Below are 22,505 nucleotides of genomic sequence, written 5' to 3' on the forward strand. Positions count from 1 at the left end.
AGGGGTATCTGGAGTCTGTACATAATGGTGAAAGGACGCAGAATGCTGTTTTAAGCATGGAAACAACACCGTGTTGTCTTTACTAACCTCTCATATTTCTCTTCATATTTAAAAAAAAAAAAAACAGATGATAACAACATAGTTGTCAATGTAATAATGCCAACATAATTGTTGATTGATACACAATTTTGGCTTGGTCCCTGGACCATAAGAATAAAGATTCTTCCGATTTTTTTAATTTCCTGCTTTTAGTGTACAATTTATTTATTTATTTTTAAATAAATAATATTTTAAACTCTGAAGCAATCTTTTTTTCTTGTCTTTTTAACAACATTTCTTACTGTGTATACCAACTAAACAATAATCTTGTATGTCCCCAGCAGGCAATTCCTCTAAAAATACTCATTTTAATTCAGATTATTGTTGGACTTCTGCTATCAGTGGCATGGCAACATTGAGCTATTTGTCTTTCGGGCAGTCTGTACTTTGTATACTAGTATAATCACTGTCTTAACAGCAAACAAGGTCTTTATCTATATTATTTATATTGAGCATGCTCAAAAGTGCATGTTTACTCTGACCTTTCTGTCTATGTATTATTTGTATGTGCTTGTTGATTATAGGACCTTGTGTCTGTGATTATAGGACAAATGTCATACTCTGCATAATCACAACACACTGTACTTATATTGTCAAAGGTTTTAATCAGTGTAAAGTAAACAAAATCTCAAGAATGCCCTTAAATAAGCATGATAATGTGGCCTTGTTTGTGTATTTTCAGGCTACTGAAGACCCAGTCGCTGGAATGGTTCTACAATAATGTGAGAAGGCGTTTTAAAAGGTTTGGCAGTGCTAAAGTGTTAAAGAACCTCTACAGGAGGCATGCGGCCGCGCATGGAGTGCTAGCAGACCCTACAGGTACTCGCCATCTGGACTTTTGTGTGACCTTCCTTTAAAATAAAGGATGTTTTCACACTATGACATTTTATAATGTATTTTGGTATATATTTGCTATGTTTTGGAGTTAAAAGAGCTGTTTACATGTTGCATATTTGTAAGAGTTTCTTCATTTCAAATACCATCTGCATCCGGAGGATATTTCAGTTTTGGATTGTCCTTCAAGGTCTTTTACACTGTTCATGTTTGCATCTATTAGCACTAATTCATAAGGGTTAAGGATAGAACAGGCAGGGATACTATAATCTGATTTACCTCCTCTGTCTCTGATTTAGCAGATGCAGGATAAAAAAATAAATAAAAAAATCTGTTTACGGAGGAAAGGTCACTGTACAGTTTGATATGACCTGATGGATTCCTGCCCAATTGTATTCCTAACATTTAAATAGTGAATAAAAATTGCATATGCATATTTACATTACTTAGTACTTACTTAATCAGATAAATCATTTAATCACTTTCCTAAATTAAAATATGTAGTGGAGCACAGAAAGAAATTAATCAGAAATGAAACATTAATTTTATTGAAAAATCAATGCTACAGACGTGACTATTATTTTAATAAATATTGTAAAAATATTAGGCCCATCCATCCTTCTGAACCTGCACAATATATAGTTATCTACAATATACAGTTGTCATTTTTAAAGTGGTAGAAAAAATATTCTACTGGAAAATGTACTGTGAAAGTACAGCAACTAATAGCCAGAAATATACTACAGTACACCTTTGTTTGGAAGTATAAAAAAATCTCAAAGGTTATTTTCCTCTTCCACACCAGCTCGAAGGCTCCTTTGCTTGTATTTGTGGGCACAAAGAGTTATGATCTGTGCTCAGCCTCCGTTTCAGTTTTGCTGTGGTCTGTGAACAAAAAATGTCTTCTCCATTAAGAGAAAGGCAGTTAAACGCAAGGCCAATGGCACATTAACAATGGATGACCATGACTGTGGTTGTTTGTCACCTCAGCAGACCCCTGTAACATCTGAGGAAGAATAGCTCTCTGTGGAAGAGAGAAAAAAGCATTGCAGTGACAGTGAAAAATAAAGAGCTTCGGCCACAAAACTCTCTGCACTATGTGGTCAGGCCTTGAAAATTTGATGCAGAGAAAAGCTAGAAAGATAATCTGTTTGAGTTTAATGTCGGACAAGTGCTAAGAATGGAGCAATAAGCTTATAGCATTATAGGATAGGTTTTTAAGCTGCAACATCAGTCTTCAGCTTTATCTCATAGAAAAAGCTAGATTTATAACATTACTTTGATTTGCTCTCCGCAGTAGAGAGTAGGCGTAAACATTGGCTCATTGTAAAGGAGTAGCAGGTGACTTCAGAGGCAGTTTGACCTTCACCGGATCAAGGGAAACACTTTAAAGGGCTATATGTGGAGCTGAGGCCATATTGATATGTCAGTAGTTACCCATCAAATGATTTGTCATCCAACTGCTCTCTGAGACTGAGACAGTGATTAAATCATGTGTCGCAGCTGGAAGTGCTGTTGGATCTCTCAGGAAGCGCTTGTCAACAACAAGAACAACAACAACAACAACAGAAATGTGTGATGCAAATAGTTATACCATTTATTAAAAAATATTTTTTTTCACATTGAGCCAATCTCTATATTCCACTTTTGTCCTAGCTTATCAATATTGAGAATATTATATTACTTATGGGAAAAAAAAGTATATTAGGAAAAACTAGAAACTGACAGATTTTATTTTGTGGATGTTCCTCATGGAATGCAACAATATTTTCTAAATTTATACATCCTCTCCAACTGAAAATTGATCAATTCTAAAGAGTTATTAAAGTTTTTTGATGAAATGAGCTGTAATTTTGTTTTGCACCAACAGAGGGGAGCACTTTTGAGGAGAGCATCTGCAATGAAAGTGGCTTGTATGAGAGTGACTCCACATTCTACAAACAAAGTGAAGGTTTGTGATCAAATATATCCTATTTAGATATGAATGGTTTGTTATATCAATAGTTTTGTTTTTATTAGTTTCATTCAGTGAATATTTGAAAACACTTCACTGCAGCTATATGGCAGCAATTTTCTATCTATAAAGGCTTTAATTACTATATCTCTCTCCAGAGCACAGCATGGAGGAGACTATTAGCGTGTCAATGCGTGTGGCAGAAGAGGCCTTAGATGAAGCCATTGCTAAGGCTGAGAGCCAGACTAACAGTCAAGTAAGACTTTCCCTATATAAGATCATTTATTCATTCTTTCATTCATTCATTCTTGATAAATTGGCAAGTTTGACATGGCAACTGTTTGACATTTTATTTTGTAGGAGAAGCAGAACGAAGCTCATTATCTGCGAGAGAACAGAACAGAGCTGATAGAGGAATTGGCCAAAACAATAGTACAGAAAGTGAGTAACACATGCCAGCAATGACCTTTAATGAGGGTAGAGTTTCACATTGTCCACAATTCAGTGTGCAGTGATTAATTAATGAAATAAATACTTCAGCAAGGACGTATCAAATTGATCAAAAGCGACAGTAAAGACATTTATAATGAATGCATTTCAAATAAATGCAGTTCTGTCCTGACAACTCTCGAAGTGTTTGTCATGGTAATGGGTATGACAGTTTTGATATATTTGGTCTTGGCGGTCTTGAATAGATCTGATATGCTGCTGTTATTGCTGCTGCTGCTGCTGCAGAGAAAGTACTGGACTTGCTATTGCCAATAGTTCAAGTTCAAGTTCACTTTATTTATGTAACACATTTACAACAGCCACTAGGCTGACCAAAGTGCTTTACAGAACAAATAATACCTGCATTACAACACATAAAACACAAATAAAAGCAGCAAAGCTAAGAGCAACCTTAAAACCAGAGTAGCAAAACAGTATCAGACTCAAATTTAAAATAGTAAAACAGAAGTGGCAAAGCAGTATCAGACTCAAATATAGAATGGTAAGACAAGAGTGGCAAAACAGTATTAGGCTCAAATATAAGATATTCAAACAGAAGGGCAAAGCAGTATCAGACTCAAATATAGAATGGAAACACAGGAGTGGCAAAACAGCATCAGATCAATAGCGACATCAATATGCTAAAGAAAACAGGTAGGTTTTTTAACAGAGACTTGAAGACAGACAGGGTAGGGGCTGTTCTAAGAGGCAGGGTGTTCCAGAGTCTTGGCCCTGCCACCGCAAATCCACGCTCCCCTCTACGCTTGAGTCAAACGCGAGGGACTACCAACAGAGCATGGTCGTAGGATCTTCTGGACGGAGTGTGAGGATGAACAAGTTCAGAGAGATGGGCAGGAGCTAAGTTATGTAGAGATTTAAAAACAAAGAGTAGAATTTTAAAAACTATTCTCTGTTAAACTGGCAGCCAGTGTAGAGATTTGAGAATCGGAGAGATGTGGTCATATTTGCAACACTTATGAATAAGTCTGGCCACAGTATTTTGGACTAACTGAAGACGAGCAATTTGAGCAATATAAGGAATTGCAGTAATCTAGCCGAGACGTTATAAATGCATTAACAGCCATTTCCAGAGTTTTCGGAGTGAGAAAGCCTTTGATTTTAGACAGTAGACGAAGTTGGTAGAAACTGGAACTGATTACGGATGAAATGTGTTTGTCAAATTTTAAAGGCTGGTCAACAAGAACACCTAAGTTCCACACCCCTGGGGATTTAAAAGCCGATAGACTCTCTAAATCAGGGCTTATACACTGAGCATTTTCATTTGGGCCGAAAACAATGACCTCAGTCTTGTCTGCATTTAGAAAGAGGAAATTTTGGGCTAGCCATGCTTTAACCTCCTCTAAGCATCGCAGAAGAGAATTCAGCGCTGCAGGGTTGTTTCTCTTGATTGGAATATAAATTTGGGAGTCGTCCGCGTAAAAATTAAATGATTCCTTAGAATAGCGCCAAGAGCATGTAGAGAGGGAGCCAAAATAGAGCCCTGTGGAAGACCACAGGTCAGAGGTGCCGTGGAGCTGGAGAAATTACCCATCTTTACTAAAAACTTTCTGTCAGACAGGTATGACTGAAACCATGCCAGAACAGAAGCTTTTAAACCCACCCAAGACTCTAGTCTAGATAAAAGACTGCCGAAAGATCTAAGAGAACTAGAACCACAGTATCTCCGGAATCAGTGGAGAGATAAATATCATTTGACACTCGTTTGATAGACCTAAAACCAGATTGAAAAACCTCATAGATACAATTATTTGACAAAAAGTGTTGGAATTGATCCAGCACAATTTTCTCCAATAGCTTAGAAATGAAAGGTAAGACATTGATAGGCCGAACTTTTTTTATAACAGAAGGATCTAGTTAAGGCTTCTTGAGCAGAGGAGTGACCGTAGCCACTTTAAGATTGGCAGGGACAGAGCCCGTTTTGAGACACTTGTTGATAAGAGATATCATACCTTGCCCAACCGAATCAATGATTAATTTTTAAAATCTCGGGTGAATGATATCATTAGGACAAAATGAAGATTTGAGCTTGACAGTCACGTCCTTCAGTGTCTGGAGGTTGATAGGATCAAAAACCTCCCAAAAAGCAGAAGCAGGTGGGGGGACAGTTAAATTAGGGCAGACACTAAGTCTTAAGGTAGTGATTTTGTTAATAAAAAATCTTTGGAAGTCTTCACATAGAGCATCTGAGGCAACAGACAATGTGTTAACAGATGGATTTACAACAGACTGAATGACTGAAAACAGAACCTTTGGGTTAGAGCGATTGGATTAAATTAAGTTTTCGCAGACTTAACAGCATTCTGGTATGCTGTTAGAGAGTCTTTGAACATTTGTAATGAGACAAGTTGCCTGTCCCGTTTCCATTTGCGTTAATTTTAAATGATCATATTATTATTTATCAGTGATGACAATGTTTGCATAAACTGATTATATTGGAATATTTAAACAACAGATTGTCCACCAGAGGATGGATCCGTCTGAGATTCAGTCTGGATGTAATCTGGACCTGTTGCCCAGCCAGAACAATGATGAGACCTCTCCTGATCAAATCCAGAGTGCCTTCGATGCTTATTTCTGGGTACACTGGCCTTTTTTTTTTTCAAAGCCTCAATCACTTGCAATTTTGGCCACTTTTGAGATGCACTATTGAATGCACTGACTCTGTAATGCTTTTGTATTGCTCTTTTGCTTCTCCTTTCCCCCCAGAGGTCTTACTCAGCTTTCTGTCTCTTGACTGATGAGAAAACAGACCAGCATGCTGACACTGGGTCAAGGCCTTCAGCTTCGAAAAGTCATGCTCTGGAAATGAAGAAAGAAGAAACGATGCCTGTTCAGGCCATGCCTAGCTGGAGGAGTGTTGACCGACTGGACAATTCCAGTTAGATCCTTGACTTAATCCATATGATTCTTAATCAGTTAATTAATGCTTCATGCTTACAACAGAGAGATTTAAAAAAAATATATATTTGTTTAAACTGTTGATTACCTCCATTTATATACGTCTAAATGCTGTGTATATGTCTTCAGTGTTACAGAGTCCTGATGGGAACTGGATTGCTTATCAGAGCAACTTGCTCTCTCGACCAAGCCTTTTAACTAAGCGCAAAAGTCTTGTCTACAGCGTCTTAGAAAGGGAGTCTGGCGTGGGGTCAGCTTATGACGAAATGGGCTCCGAAACAGAGCCCGAAGCTAATGGGGGCTATGGCGCTGCACTAGTAGAGTTTCGTCGTAAAATGTCTGCCAATAAGCAGTTGAGTTACACGGAATCCTACTTGCCTTTGGATGCACAAGCACAAAATATCACTGCACACACCTCGAATGCTGACACTGAGAACTCCTCAGGACCGGATGGACCAATGCCCAAGTCCCACAAAAATATGCTGCCCTTCCTGAAGAGAAAAGTGTCAGTAGAACATAGGCGACTCTCATCCGCCCACCTCTCCAACATCATGGATGTTAATTCCAACCCAGGAGGGACTGAAAGCAGTGAGGATGGTCTAGAGGACAGCAGGGTCAAGAGATCACGACGAAGGAGGAAAAATAAGAGAGAGGAGGTAGAGTGGAAAGGACAGTCAGCATTGTCTTTGGCTGTACCGGTGAGAATGACTGTTTGTTGTACAACATGTACTGGCTTTGATTTAGAGCAGGGGTTTTAAACCTTTTAATATCAAGTACATATAATATAAAAATATAAAGACTGCTATATATTTCCATACATAAAGACCTCTTTATACTTTGTTGTTTCCAAAATTAAATGATTGGTACCAAACCAAAACAGATGTCAAAACATAATATCTCACTACTACTATAATATACGATTTATGAACCTATAAAATAAATAATAAATTACATTTCTTACTATAAAAAAACTGTCAGTAGAATAAAATAATCAAAAATTTGCAATTCATTTAATGATTTCTGGCCATTCTATAGAATGCAGAATTAATTAATTTTGTGTATTTTATAAAGACATTATATATACACACTACTGTTTAAACATTTGAGGTCGGTACGATTTTTTTAAAAACGTTTTTGAAAGAAGTCTCTTATGCTTAACAAAAATAAAAGTATTGTGAAACATTATTACAATTTAAAATAACTGTTTTCTAATTTAATATATTCTTTGATGAAATATAATTTTTTTGCAACAATGTAAAAGTATTTACTGTGACTTTTCAGCAATTTAATTCATCCTTGCTGAATACAATTATAAATCTATATTAAAAATATTAATATTTTAAGGTAATGTGGAAGCTTTAACATCCCATTAACAACATTTCTTTTAATTCTGGTTAATTTATTTATATTTCATGACTGTGATTCTTTATTGGCAGGATTCCAATAGCCAACTCTCAGATTCTCTGGTGAAGAGTCATCATGTAAAACAAGACTTGCATGGAAAAAGACCATGTGATCATGCTCTGGAAGATGACACTTCAGACACTGCTACCCCTGACATGTTGAGCTCTGGAGCTGTGACCCCTGATCCATATGGACCTGATCTCAATTCTCCTAGCAATTCGAATCATAGAGCCCTTGGTGTGGTTGGATCTTTAGATCAGCAGTTGACTTCCAAACTAAAAGAGCTGACCAGTCAAGTCAAAGAAACACAACTTTCCTCCACTGAGGATGAATTGGAGAAGTTGGAGTATCAAATGTGGGATGAAGATGATGAAACAAAAGCAAAAGCAAAAGTGGGAGATGAAGTCATGGGAGATGCTTTATTGAAGATTGAGGCTGTTGCAAAAGAAAGATCAGATGAAATTGAAGCCACAAATCAAGTAAGGAGAACTGAGATGTTGAAAAAAGATGATCTGACTTCCAAACTCAGAGAGTTGACCAGTCAGGTCAGTGAGACACTACTTTCCTCCTCTGATGATGAACTGGACAGGTTTGAGCATCAAACTGTAAATGAAGGCATAAATCAATCAATGATAACTGAGATGCTGGTGGTAGATGATGGAACAGATGGAGACAAAATGATACAAAGTTACAAAAAAAAACAAAATCATGTAGAGAAGATGATTGAAAAAGCAGAAGAAGAGAGATCAGAGAAAAAGCAAAAGGACACTGTGGCGGAGCAGGACATTAGTAAGCAAAAGGACATGAAGGAGACGCAAATGTCAAAAGAAATGAGCTCTGGGAGGAAAAAACAGACACCCGCAGAGACAGATGCACAAAATGAGATCGCTAGTGAGAGAAATGAAGAGACAAAGAACAAGGGAGAAGTTCAGACTGAAGAGAGAAAAGCAGAAATAAAAGATGGTGGAAATGTCGTTGAAGGTCAGCAGAGCAGAGCTGAGAATACAGAGATGATCGATCATATTGAGAAGCGGGGACAGGCCTTATCCTCTGAACTGGCTTTGAATAGATTTATATGTGAAGATGGAAACATGGAATTTGATAAGATCATCGATTCTGTAGTGAAGGCTTTGGATGACATGGAAGATAACATAGAAGCTTACACTAGTGAGGTGGTATTTTTAGACAGGGAGGGAAGTGAGGGAGAGAAACTAGAGATGATGGAAGAGAAGGTATGCTTTGTTGGTGGACAATCGAAGAAGGTACAGAAAAAAGAAATGAAGGAAGAGGGCAAAATCAAAGAATTTGTGGCACTAAAGAACCACAGTGAATATACTGAGACAGAAGACAAACAATGCATCACATCATCAGAAGAGAGCGTTCAAGGGAACAATGGCAACAGTCAAGGTGACGTGGTTAAAATGAAGGAGAAGAGGGACAAGGACCCCAGAATTCAGCACAGCGCCCCATCTGGTCAGGAGGAATATCTGTCACCAGAGGAGATCTACAAGGTAACAACTATACCATAACCGTATTACAGTAAACTATAACTATACTACAGTAAACGCTTCAGGCTGCAGTAACCTGCTTGTATCTAACATTCTTTATTTCATCTGCTAATTAATCTCTGAAGCTCTTCTCATTTCATTCTATGTCTTCTGCCTCTTTTTGATCTTTATTAGGATGCACACTTGCTGGACAAAGAGAAAAACCTAAATTTGATCTCCAGTATACTACAGCAGGTGATGATTGTATGCTAATATGGATGGGATGCTCTCATTTACACACTCATAATTTACTAAGCTATTGTATGTGTTCCTTCCTCTCTTAGTTTTCATCTGCTGTCTGACTCTTGGCTCACTGTGTATTACATTTAACATATTTTACTTTCTGTTAGGGCTGCACAAATCAATGAATTGATAATGGCTAATCAATAAATAATTGCAATTATGATTACAGCTGCCACTGAAAAAAATGTGAATTCAAGTTGGGTGAAAGGCTTATATTTATATTGTGGTGTGTTTGCAGTGTTGCGCATTGTAACAAATCACAGATATGTTGGTTGACTGAATGAACGCAATCAGAGGTGTTTAAATCTGCTTTGAACTTAGAATTTCAAACGTCATACTTAGAGTTTCTCTCATTATAACTCATTATATTTATGTAAATACTGTAAGTATTGAAGCTCATTTCTGCCAGATAAGAAAAAAATATGCTTTGGTAAATCATAATAATGACATACACAAAGCATAAAATGTTAAAACTATAACATGCTAAGTCATAATTATGAGATAAAAAGCTGAAATCATAACATACTAAATCATGACATACAAAGTCATATTATGAGATGATCATAATTAGGAGTTTGTCATAATTATGTTATATTAGGTCTTTTAATCTAATAATTGTGAGAATTTTTAATTCTCCTTTTTTTTTTTTATCAAAGCATCTTTTTTCCTAAATGTTGGTAATTGATCCACTGTGCAGTGTTCATAGGTTAGTTGGTTATAATGTTTTTTTCGATAGTGCAAAACATAGTGAGCTCATGCCAAACTAAAGTCACAGCTTTTAGCTCGCTATTCTGTATATTTATTATTTAAATAACAGATGCTTTCATGCTGCTAGGTAGAACAATATTTAGCAATACTTGATTTACTGCATGTAACAACAATAAAATACAAACAATTCAATGTCTCAGTTTTAGATGTGTAGCCCACATAAAGAATATGGCATGCAGTTGGCCCATACAAAAAACATATTTTATTGTTAATTTTATTAATCAATATTAATAACTGTGATTACAATATAAAGTGAAATAATTGACAGTTATGATTTTGTGAAAATTGCACAGGCCTATATTGTTCTGCTGCAGGTGTGACTTTATGCCCCATTCATTTCCATTCATATGCATCTGAACGTTAGTGTGTAAAGTTTACAGTACCTTCCTCTTATGTATTTATCTTGAACAGAAGTACTCGGCTGTATCACTGCGCAGCATCACCTCCGAGGTGCTGAAAGTACTGAACGCCACTGAGGATCTGATTCACGGATCAGTGGGAGACGAACAAAGCCAAACAGACCGCAGTGATGTCTCAAGCATTCCCCCTGCCGAGGCCAGAAGACTGGACGAGCAGCTCAGCAGACTGGAGGAGAACGTATGCATTCCTTCTGAGATGAACATTTGTCACGCCACTGGGAATTATGAGCTGCTTCTCAGTTTGTTCTGATTGATTCCACCGTGCGCAGGTATATGTGGCGGCAGGGACAGTGTACGGGCTTGAGGCTGAACTGGGAGATCTGGAAGAGTGTGCGCGCAGCATCGGTGGATCCAGCACCGAAAGAGAGCTGGCTCATCTGGAGGACCAGGTGGCCTCTGCAGCAGCCCAGGTGCAGCAGTCTGAGCTCCAGGTGTGTTCGGCCTGGACGCTGTGCTCTCTCTAGTTTTCTCTCGAAAATTAGTTTTCGTTAATTGAAACAAAGCTGAAATAAAATACAAATACACACACATATACTGTATATTTATATATACAGTATATGAAGAGTTCAGATGCAAAAGCCTCTAAGTGCCATCTGAAATTTTCTTCTAGAATGATCATTTTTATCAAGCTTGTATATTTAAGTTCAGTAATTTCACTTAAATTACAATTAATAGGTAATCTTCATTGCCATTTAAGTAAAATTACTGAACTTAAATATACAAGCTTGATAAAAATGATCATTCTAGAAGAAAATTTCAGATGGCACTTAGAGGCTTTTGCATCTGAACTCTTCATATATATATATATATATATATGAGATAAAAAATAACTTAAATGAAAATTAGAACGTTTGCCTTGGTAACTAACTGAAATAAAATAAGTTGAAGCACTACAATTACTAACTAAAACTGTAATAAAAATAAAGCTAAATATAAAATAAAAAACTAATAAAAAGGACAAAAGCACATAGCAACTAAAATTAAAATGAAAACTGAAAATATAAAAACGAATTATTATTAAAATATTAATAAACATGAATAAGAATATAAAAATAATGCCAAAAACAGCTTTCCAGAGGTTTTTTAACTCTATAAATACTGTATAGAATTAAGCAAACATACGAACCATGGTGTCCCAAAACTGGCAATAGCATTTTACATAGCAGTCTTCTGCAAAGCCTTACTGTACACATTCTTACTGTTACTGTACACATTCTGTCATTTTATATCTGCCTGCCTTAATCTGCTTTTTCCCCCCAGGTTTCAGACATTTCCTCAAGAATTGCTGCTCTGAAAAATGCAGGTCTTAATGTAACTCCACAGACACAATTTACCAAGGTATTGTCTTCATAGTTAAGTAATATATTTAGATAAAAAATCCTACATGCTCATTATGACTAATGATGGCTATAAATGTTGTAAGGGCCGCCCAATCGGTCCAACATCAGTTTCCGATAAGCGGGTGAAGGTTTACTGCATTACTGTCTTTTCAGCGTGGCAAAGTAATTTAATTATCTCTTTGTTTCATTTGACTCCAAAAATTAAAGAGGTTTAATTGATGTTTGTCAATCATTACATTTAGGTGAATGTTTGATTATTCTATTTAACTCTTTATTGAAATAACACCCGTTCATCCGGAATCCTATAACACTTTGAGTCTCGCTGGTTGGGTACACAATCTCACAACCGCAAGCTTGTCAGTCTCGGCCATTAGACAGAGGCGACTGACTAATATCCTAGACGGCCGTACTCCACTTTGCTCATTCTAGAATATATTATTCATTCCCCATAGATCTGAACACACTTAATTAAGGTAAGACTATATCTAACCAGAGGTCACGACCATTACCATAAAACCAAGCTGACCAACTTAACTACTTTTAATGGTAACTTTGTAATATCATGCCGTGGTTTCCCACGTACACTTAGTTAGAATAATACTATAAAATAATCAAAGGTTGAGGCTCACCCTATTTAGATTGGAAAACCTATTATTAGCCTCTACAGTCTAAGTATACATGACTAATGCCATTGTGTTAGTCGGATCTCTAAAACTTCAGTCGGTGTGCTCCTCTTCTCCACCTAAGATGGATTTTAATCCGTTACTACTAAACTGAGTGTAGAATTATGGTGTTATGGACTTAACGTAATCTGCTAGAGTTAATAATTTCAGAGTAAGTCAGAATAAATGCAAATGTAACCATTTATTATTAGTCAGGTAAATGTATCATGCCAATTACATAATCACAGTATCTGAGGTTCTGTTTGTCTTACACGGTCATAATACTTTTGTTTCAGACACAAACCATCAGCTCATCTCGGAAACTGAGGAGGCGACTGCCAGCGCCTCCAACACAAGGTAAGAGCTAATCATAACCAATACTGATCATTGAAATATTTTAAAGATTTTGCCTGTGTAATTAATGGAGAAATGTGTAATTCTTTTTTTTTACATTCTGCAGAAATTTCATCTTTAAATGTACTTCATCTATTTCCATTTCATTATATTCTAAGGATTCAAAGCAGACATCTGATGTTGGCAATGATTTGAATCTCCCATTTTATCTGTACATTTCAGATAAAGAAGCATAAAGAGGATAGAAGGAGACATCAGCAAGCATCATCGCAAAGTTAGATAACTAAAAACCTAAAAAGCCACTGATCACATGTGCCTTGAAGCTCATGGGTCATAGAAAAGATTTTATGAACTCAAGCTGTGGTGGGATAGATTCAAATGACTGATGTATCGATCATGCAGTGATGCAATATTACACAAACACATAACTCTTAGATCAGGTTGCTTTATTACTTCTCTCTCCTCCATACTAGTATCTGAATTATTTCGAAATAGTTACTAAAATGTAATAACTAAGTAAATGTAAGATGTAAAATTTGTTTTGGCATTTTGACCATTACTGTGAATCAAACTCATCATTCAATTAAACTTTTAATAATAATAATAAAAAAATCCTGTTACAGAAAGTATGCTAAAATCTAAGAAATTGTTTTACATTGACTTCCATTTTATCAAAATATCTTATTTTATGTTCCACAGATGAAAGAAATAACTATTCCTTTCATTTCTCACTGTCAATATATAGATATATACAATAGCTGCGTCTGAAATTGCATACTCTCTTGAGTAGGTACTTATTTAGAATAAGTAATTATGTAATAACCTCTAACAAAGTACATTCTATGTAGTATGAATGTTTGTTGTATGAATGTAATCTGGATGTACCACATTCACCATGTTGTCATTATCATGTGACCTACCCCTCATGGGATAGTAAAGTGTCCACCGTATGCACACTTCAGAAGAAGTATGTCATCTGGGTACTCTTTGCCTGAGTACTGTTTTTCACCTACTATATAGCAAGGGAGTATGCGATTTTGGATGCAGCCAGTGTTTTGCACATCTGACCAAATATTTCCTGCATTCATTTTTTTTAACATGATTTCTCTGTCAGATTTATAGATTATTCTAGCCATGTGTCAGCTATATGAATCAGTCATGTAGAACATGAAAACTTTATATTTGCTCATACTGTAAATTTATGGTGTTAGATTTGATAATAGAGATTTACGAGCTATTGTAAAAACGTTGATTTATTGTATAAGTGTAAATTAATAAATGGAATTTTTTAGTTTGATTATATTTCAATTGTAGTAAATATTATTTTTGTTAACAGATTTTTGTCTGTGACATTCCGATTACATATCCTGAACAATTTTATGGTGTTCATATGTGACCCTGGACTTATGTCTTATGTGTAATTTTTTTTAAATTGAGATAATACATCATCTGAAAGCTGAATACATAATCGTTCCATTGATGTATGGTTTGTTAGGATATGACAATATTTGGCTGAGATACAACTATTTGAAAATCTGGAATCTGAGGGTGCAGAAAAATCTAAATATTGAGAAAATCGCCTTTAAAGTTGTCCATTTCTATTGGAGATAGTGCTGCATCCATTCACAAAAATAAATGTTTTATATATTTAAGGTGGGAAATTTACAAAATATCTTCATGGAACATGATCTTTACTTAATATCCTAATGATTTTTGGCATAAAAGAAAAATCTATAATTTTGACCCATACAATGTTTTGTTGGCTATTGCCACAAATATACCCGTGCAACATAAGACTGGTTTTGTGATCCAGGGTCACGTATATTGAAATTGTTGTTGAGATCTAATATTTCAGTTGTTCAGAGTAAAATATACCAGTCAAAATACATATTTCAAAGCATACAGATATTATGAGGAGGACTGAGGGATGTTGATGATCCAATACCTTTGATGTGCACGATTACTAAGAGTGCTATGTGTGTTTGATCATTATTGTATCTCTGTTTCTCTCAAACACTGCAAACATATTTTAATCAAGAAAATTTCAAAGATCTAACAAAGTAAGGATTCTTCTTCACAACTAGATTATCGAGAGTTATCCACATGAATTTAGATTTATTGGATCAGTTACACAAGAGTACAAAGGTATTATGTTGCAAAAATACATACTGTATATCCTTCAGGCTTCTATGAGGTGTTTGCAATACACAGGCTTTAATGACCCATCTGGCTTGGGCGCCAGCAAGGGCAAATCCCAGGAACATTATGGGGCCCTGGTAAAGAAGTGGCCCTTTAGAGAGAAATGAAAAGCTCAAATGTGAAGGTTTTTCCTGAGCACTGCAACTCCACTGGCGTCACTGGGTTGGAAAAACGTTTATGTGTCGACATTGTTTATATTGCACTTTGGTGTGATGGTACAATAGATCTCTCACATTTGTAGCACTCCCTGCTATGAGGTCAAACAAATAGCACATTTATCCCAGCAGCCAGTGCAACTTCCTCTCAAAAACAGAGGAACTAATTCATAAACCACTGAATTCACGTTAGCGGCGTTCCACGATGAGAAAACGTTCTCTTTGGTCAGCTACAATAAATCCTTCCCTCTGGTCCGTCAGAAACAAGCTCTCTCTCCTGTCCGACACAAGAAAACTGTCTCTAGGGTTCATCATGATGAATCCTTCTTTGTCTTGTCCCATTGCCTCTACCTCGGCATATGACGGATGTCCTGAACCACGTCGAAATGTCATGGCAGGCCAGTGTGTTGGTCGTCTCTAGATATCAAGAACAAAATTACAACATTTTCAAAGCACCTACATATAATTCAATTTGAAGGCTTGGTTCATACGCTACCATTCAAAGGCTTGGGGTTGGTAAGATTTATTACATTTTTTTGAAAGAAATCTCATGCTAAGGCTACATTTATTCTACAAAAATATGGTAAAAACAGTAATACTTTCAGGATTTCTTCAAATTGTTGTTTGATTAGTTAGGTCAAAAGAACATTATAAATTTCCATTAGCTGAATATGCTTTAGTTACTTAAAGCTCACCTCTATGAAGAAGAGACTGGCGCTGGAGGTGGGATGGTAGTACATGTATATAGTGGCCAACACAGCGCCCACCATGAGGACCATGGTTACGAGGATGCCAATGAGCAGACCAGTCTGCTTCTTCTCCTCTCTCTGTTTCTCTGTAATTTCCATCTGAGAGTCTGAGAGAGAAGAGGATATTTACGCCTGCTTGTAAAGAACAACCACAACTACATTTGTACATTTTCCGAAAGAAATGTGAATGGCACTTGCCAAAATGATCTGCAGTACATGACAAAACTGATACATACCATCATTGAGGAAGCTGGTAGGAAGGTTTCTTATGAATAAGGGTGTGCTGGTGATTTTGGTGGTGTGCGAAGAGGCTGACGTGGTCGATGTTGTAGTTGTTGTAGTTATAGATACAGCTGTTACTCCTGTCTGCACAGCTGGAGTGCTGCTTTTAATGAAGGGACGTTTTCTGTCACAGCTCTGGTTTTTTATCTTAAAATACATCCACAACAAGTCAGTAAAAATGAGAGATGGAGGACTGTAAAAGAGGAACGAAAGAGGATCTATTCACCTCACTTAAGCACCCACTGTCAACCCAGTCTTGACGATACTGGTCAAAACCACTGGAACATCTGCAGAACAAGCATTATTTGCAGCTGTTGAGTAAATGTAGAGTTGAAGCACACCGCACTTAATCTGGCTATTCACATCAAAAATACAAGTGAACCAAGTGTATACCTCTGTAGGCGACTACACCAGCTACAGTTGAAACCGATCTGAGCCGTAACACACATCTCACAGCTTGAGAACTGAAGGCAGGCTGACAGCAGGAGGAGCAACAGAGCAACATTTTAACAAAGACGTGGGTACTACTTTCTGTTTTCTCACAATATGTGATTAACTGTACTGAAGTCAAACATAGAATTGGTCTTCGTTCTAGGGAAAAATATTAACTAAAATTTCTAAGCACCGCTATTTTCTGTGGATGTGATGTATTTGGTCTAAGCTGAATCTAGTTGTGTCAGCAGTTCAGACTCACTCGGTAGAGGAAGCATCTCAACAGCAGTGACGGCCATGATCTTGGATTTTAAGAGCTCTACCCGATGATATTCATATATTGTTCTCCTTCTAACATCTGTCATGAAACAAAAGACAATGGAAGGCCAGTATCGTTATTGTTAACTAAAACTATTAAAAATCTTTTCCTGTAGCTCAAACAGTAGAGCGTTTGCGCTTGCAACGCCAAGGTCATGGGTTCGATTCCCAGGGAAAGCAAGAACCGATAAGAATGTAAAATGTGTACCCTGAAAGTCGCTTTGGATAAAAGCGTCTGCCAAATGTGTAAATGTCAATGTAAATGTAAGCTAACATAAAATAAATATTTCATGAATAACTTGGTAACACTACAATAAGGTCCCATTAGTTAGTGCATTAACTGACAGTGAGCAATGCATTTGTTACAGTATTTATTAATTAATCTTTATGTTAGTTCATTTCTGTCCTGACAATTCTCGGGGTGTTTGTCATGGTAATGGATTTGACAATTTTGATATATTTGGTCTTGACAGTTTTGAATAGATCTGCTATGCTGCTGTTATTGCTGCTGCTGCTGCAGAGCAAGTACGGGACTTGCTATTGCCAATACATACACGACACTCAGCTGTGAGCATGTAAGACATGCTGCTGCTGTACAATATAGCGTACATTAATTACCCAGAGTAGATCAATACAGGTGGAGCTGGGGAAGGTGTAGGGTTTCTGTAAGCGCGCTACACTGCTAAGGCAAATGCTAACCAAGTATTTTAAGGTTGAGCATGCGAGCTCATTGGCTACTGATACAGCAGGAACCAATCAGCTGTGCCCTATAGAGAATAATGTGATTGCAAGTGGATTGAGCTATAGCAGAGAATGTCTAATAAGGGGAGAACTTCCACTCTCAGTACACTTCCGGCTTCTGAACTGGTTGCAGTTCCACTCTGGTTCCATATGAGGGCGCTCACAGGACGAGTGCAGAATGAATGGAGGTCTATGGCACTATACCCCTCAAAATCCACTTTTCTCAGGATATAATTTTTTGTCTAGTAATTTGAATGTTGTATTCTTTCTGATGCAAAGAAATTACACATTGCTGGGTGTTAGATTTTTTAGAGTCACTTATTTGCTTTAAAAAGTCTTTTAAAATGTCAATGACGTCATACACATCGTACGACCAGAGATACTGCTTTACGGCAATCCTTCAGTCACCTTGGTGCTTTCACGCTCTGCACTTTCTTTTCTCTCCAGGCATCGACAACACAGCTGACACAGGTAAATACACGTGCTAGAAGAGTTTTTGTTTTGTTGTTTTAAAAGACCACGCCGAAAATACACACACACGATGCCATCAAGCGGTATCTCTGGTCGTAATCAGTCCTTCACTGACCAATCAGCGTTCATTAGCAGAATGCTAACGTGTTATGGGCAACAACAACTCAACCTGTAAGAAATCGAAAGGACATAAGTACTCGTTCATTCAACTTTCGACCTATAACCCATGTTGAACTTGCAAAACCTACAATCAAATCTGAGATTTCTCAACGGCAATCGGGTGAAAGAGACTAATTTAGCCGTCTAGCCCCATAGACTCCCATTCATTTTGCACTCATGGGCGTGCCCCCAGTGGAACTCTGGTGGAACTACAACCAAAATTTGGTACAATAGGACTTAATAGGGAGTGACCAGGCTCTGGTTATAGACCTACTAGCCTGCGCCATCTAGAGTTTCATGACAGAACTTTGTATTTAAAAAATACAACTCTTCATTGTTAGTTCATGTTATTGCTCAGGTCCATTAAGATAAAGTACTACAATTGCTAAAAATAAAAATGAAATTCAAATAAAATAAAATAAAATAAATCAAAGCTAAAACGAAATATTGAAAACAAATAAAAATGATAAAAGCACCTAAAATAAAAAATAAAATTCAAATAAAAACTGAAAATATAAAAACTAAAAGCTAATTCAAAATATTAATAAATACTGTGATTGTATATAAATAAATACTAAAATAAAACTAGTGAATTTAGAATTAACAGGTAAATTAAAAAAAAAATCTGCAAAGAGAAGGATAATTTTCCCATTCAAGAAGAGTTTCTTACTGGGAAGCTGTTCGATCTTATGAAGAACCACAAATGCATCAGAAAGCCCGACTTTCACTGGATGATTCACTGAGCTGATCTTATTAATGTCAATGGGAACCTAAAAGCAGATGAAAGCCGACAATCAAATATTGCATCATCAACACCATTACAGTGATGGCAGCTGCATGTAAGAAGTATCTCAAAAACATCAACCTCTTTATATGCAAATGTGATTCTTCCATCGTTGTATAAAGCTGCCTGGAAGGTGAAACTGCCGAGATGTGATGCATCCTGGAGATACACATGGTCCCACTGCACAACAAGAGCTGTGGCTAACAGATAGGAAGTAGATTAATAATACAGCCATTTACATATATCACATTCAACAATGCAAATCAGAACACTTTAAAAAAATATTGTCTGTTCCATTTTACCATTATCACAGTACATGACTGTTGAATTCTGTGAGATGCTGAGGTCAAAATTAGCCATGAGAGGAGCGATGTACTGAGTAGCAGTCAGCATTTTGTGGATAACATCTCCAGTGTAGATGAAACCTGAATAAAACATTTATAAATATATAATAACATTCAAAGGTTTTGGGGTCAATAAGATTTTTTTTTTTTTTCAAGAAAGCAATACTTTCATTCAGCAAGGATTGATGTGACAGTAAATACATTTATTATGTTACAAAAGATTCATATTTCAAATAAACTTTCCATTCAACTAAGAATGATGTATCAAGATTTCCTCCAAAATATTAAGCAGCACAACTGTTTTCAACATTAAAAATAATATGAAATGTTTCTTGAGCACCAAATCAGCATATTAGAATGATTTCTGAAGACACTAAACACTGGTTCAGCTTTGCCATCACAGGAATAAATTACATTTTAAAATATATTAAAACATTATAGAGCAATATTGTTTTACTGTTGCAATATTGTTTTATTTTTAATTAAATAAATGTAGCCTTGGTGAGCATAAAAAAAAGTTCTTTGAAAAATTATCTATGTAAAAAAAATTGATGCACATAAAATATATTTAAAAAGTTAATTTAAAATATACTTGTGAATAATATTAAAATAAAAAAGAAATCACTCATTTGTTTTGCACTTACCCCCTGTCGCTACATGTATTTGCCTTAATGAATGCCCGTAGAAAGGGAAATTGAAGGTCAAATTCACTCTCTATAAAAACAAAAACAAAAAAACAACTCAACTAAATTTCATTATGTGCACAAAAATGTGTAACAGTTACAAAAATTACCTTTAAGAAAACTTTGTAGCTGACGTACCAAAGTTTGTCGATGTGTGTTGGAGAGAATTTCATGAACTCTTCCCATGTTCATTTGCTCAATATTTACCCACAAATCCTTGCCTGCACTGTCTGTGGGCCCATAGAACTTGGATGTGTAGTAGACATGATCCATATCTCTCTGATGAGCAAATACACACGTTATCTCAGATGAATGAATATATGAGAAGATATATTAGAGACATTCCTGGATGTTCACCTTAATGGATAAGTTGCCATGACTGTCATTTGTCAGAACTTCAGGAAAGCGCTCTGAATCTAATCTGCCGTGCTCTTCATAGCGCTCCAGACTGATCTCACCCACAGGTTTGGATGAGAGCATCCATCTCTTCCATCTTTTATTGTAAAGCTTGAGGTTTCCACCAGCACTCTCTTGCTTGGAGAGCCTCTCAGAGGTGAAGTTAGAGACACCTGATGAATTAAGATTATTCACATTTTACAAGCTGCATTGTCTGTGTTGCTACGCAAAGAGATTCATTAATAAACTAAATGCATGCTAATTGTTCTCTGAATCAAAATGAACATAAATGTTTGTGTTTCACATAAAACAGGAGATAACATACTTTCAGCTGTTTTGATAAGAATGAAGAATGTAACATTGACAAGGATTTTTTAGCAGCTGTGGGACTGCAAATGACCTGTAATGCAAATAAACACAGTTCCTCACATCCTGCAGAGACAGGAGTGTGTCCAAAGTACTTCTTTCACAGAAGAGGGTGAAACATGCTCCGAATTCCTCAGTGCTGGACGGGTGGAGTGTGAGGGCAGGGCAGTGTTTTGACTGGGGTAAGTAACACACAGTTCGTTCCAGTGTCCTTCTCATTTGAATTCTGCCAACATTATTTCTATACCTCAAGCACAAAAGTGCGTTCCTTTTTTTTCTGTTTGGCATTGTGACTCTTCTGGTCTATCACATGCTGACAGATCGCAGAGTACAGTGAGCAGGCATGTGCCAAAAATGGTCTGCATGGCAGTAGCTATACTTGATGATTAAAGATATGATGATAAAAAGATAAATTATTATACAGTTACACTGCTTAATGACTAAGCCGAGCAATATTACTCTTTTACCCCTGTTTTTAGGCTTAACCCAGACTAAAATGCATGTTTTGAGCTGTTTTATCTGAAAGCAACTTGCACTGACATATCTTATAATATGTCAGTGCCATTATTTTGCCTCTAGATGCACACCAGTAATGTTTTATAGGGCACATTTATAAATGTTACTTAAATGTCCCAATTGAACTAAGGCTTAATCCTGGCTTAATCTAAACCCTGTCTGTGAAACCAGGCCTTAATCTTTCTGTTTTACTTCTACTTGAGAATGATGGCTGCCAATGCTTCTAAGATGATTTATGGGCCAATTCATTTTTTTTTTTTCTGGATCTCAAAAATATATTGAAAATCCAATACAGTCAATGATTAGGATATGCTTGTTCTATGATAAAACAAAAATGTTTTTATGGTGCTAAACAGAGTATCTAGGTGGTCTGTATGGAGAAGATACTTTTTATCTTCTAGGCTAAATCGTAGTTTTATTTATAGAATGAGGAATACAATACTCTAACGTTTCGATTAAATTTCAATTCATGTATTTTTAAAGCACATTTAAAGACACGTTGATCCAAAGTGCTGTACAAATTGAGCCGTAACATGAAATAAAATAAAGCCCAACCCATTAATGAAATCAGAGGGCTAATCAGTATTAAAAGCCAGAAAATAATATTTTTAAGTGCAGATTTAACACGTGAAAATTAATCTTTCTAGTTTGCCAGCGAGTAAAAAAAAAGAAAAGAAAAAAGAAAGAAAAAAAAGCAGTAGTAAAGCATAGTAATTACTTGACTGAACGAAAACATGCAAAATAAATGAATGACTTACCATTGGATGGCAATTCCTGAATGGTAAATTTAACCTGAATAAAGGCGAATATTCCTAAAACAATATGTGGTCTTGCCGGTAGTGCCATAACCAATTACATTTAAATTGTCTTTGCACATT

At 36.3% G+C, this 22,505-nt stretch overlaps 2 protein-coding genes across 7 annotated transcripts in view; one reads left to right on the forward strand and one right to left on the reverse strand.

Moving 5' to 3' along the window:
- The window catches only part of myripa (myosin VIIA and Rab interacting protein a), a 37,997-nt gene extending 23,663 nt beyond the window's left edge, over positions 1-14,334 (forward strand). For 4 of the 6 annotated variants that reach the window (XM_084120904.1, XM_084120903.1, XM_084120902.1 and 1 more), the window contains 14 exons: positions 782-918; positions 2,804-2,884; positions 3,046-3,143; positions 3,248-3,328; positions 5,850-5,975; positions 6,104-6,275; positions 6,425-6,993; positions 7,732-9,210; positions 9,382-9,441; positions 10,669-10,854; positions 10,946-11,107; positions 11,937-12,014; positions 12,975-13,035; positions 13,255-14,334. In XM_084120904.1, the coding sequence (XP_083977030.1) occupies positions 782-918; positions 2,804-2,884; positions 3,046-3,143; positions 3,248-3,328; positions 5,850-5,975; positions 6,104-6,275; positions 6,425-6,993; positions 7,732-9,210; positions 9,382-9,441; positions 10,669-10,854; positions 10,946-11,107; positions 11,937-12,014; positions 12,975-13,035; positions 13,255-13,268 (3,304 nt within the window). In that variant the 3' untranslated portion in view covers positions 13,269-14,334. The remainder of the gene's footprint in view (positions 1-781; positions 919-2,803; positions 2,885-3,045; positions 3,144-3,247; positions 3,329-5,849; positions 5,976-6,103; positions 6,276-6,424; positions 6,994-7,731; positions 9,211-9,381; positions 9,442-10,668; positions 10,855-10,945; positions 11,108-11,936; positions 12,015-12,974; positions 13,036-13,254) is intronic. The other 2 variants (XM_084120905.1, XM_084120906.1) reach the window with 2 other exon arrangements.
- An 806-nt stretch (positions 14,335-15,140) lies between these two features.
- On the reverse strand, positions 15,141-22,505 carry plxdc2a (plexin domain containing 2a). The gene is made up of 13 exons (XM_084120914.1): positions 22,386-22,505; positions 20,707-20,918; positions 20,488-20,628; positions 20,311-20,380; positions 19,625-19,747; positions 19,404-19,522; positions 19,209-19,308; positions 17,112-17,207; positions 16,811-16,892; positions 16,644-16,704; positions 16,372-16,564; positions 16,082-16,242; positions 15,141-15,803 (listed from the first exon to the last, which is right to left on the reverse strand). Exons 1-13 carry the CDS (start codon positions 22,471-22,473, stop codon positions 15,576-15,578), a joined length of 1,674 nt encoding a protein of 557 aa, XP_083977040.1. The 5' UTR covers positions 22,474-22,505; the 3' UTR covers positions 15,141-15,575.

Source organism: Abramis brama (assembly GCF_963993115.1).
Source record: "Abramis brama genome assembly, chromosome: 7".
Taxonomy (NCBI): Eukaryota; Metazoa; Chordata; class Actinopteri; order Cypriniformes; family Leuciscidae; genus Abramis; species Abramis brama.

What these genes read in the sequence shown, in the direction of transcription:
- plxdc2a (XM_084120914.1), bottom strand. Translation starts at nt 22,473, where the DNA reads ATGGCACTACCGGCAAGACCACATATTGTTTTAGGAATATTCGCCTTT. An exon ending in TGGTGTAGTCGCCTACAGAG is followed by an intron (nt 16,705 to 16,810) that starts GTATACACTTGG and finishes CTTGTTCTGCAG; the next exon opens with ATGTTCCAGTGGTTTTGACC. An exon ending in TACCAGCTTCCTCAATGATG is followed by an intron (nt 16,243 to 16,371) that starts GTATGTATCAGT and finishes CTTCTCTCTCAG; the next exon opens with ACTCTCAGATGGAAATTACA.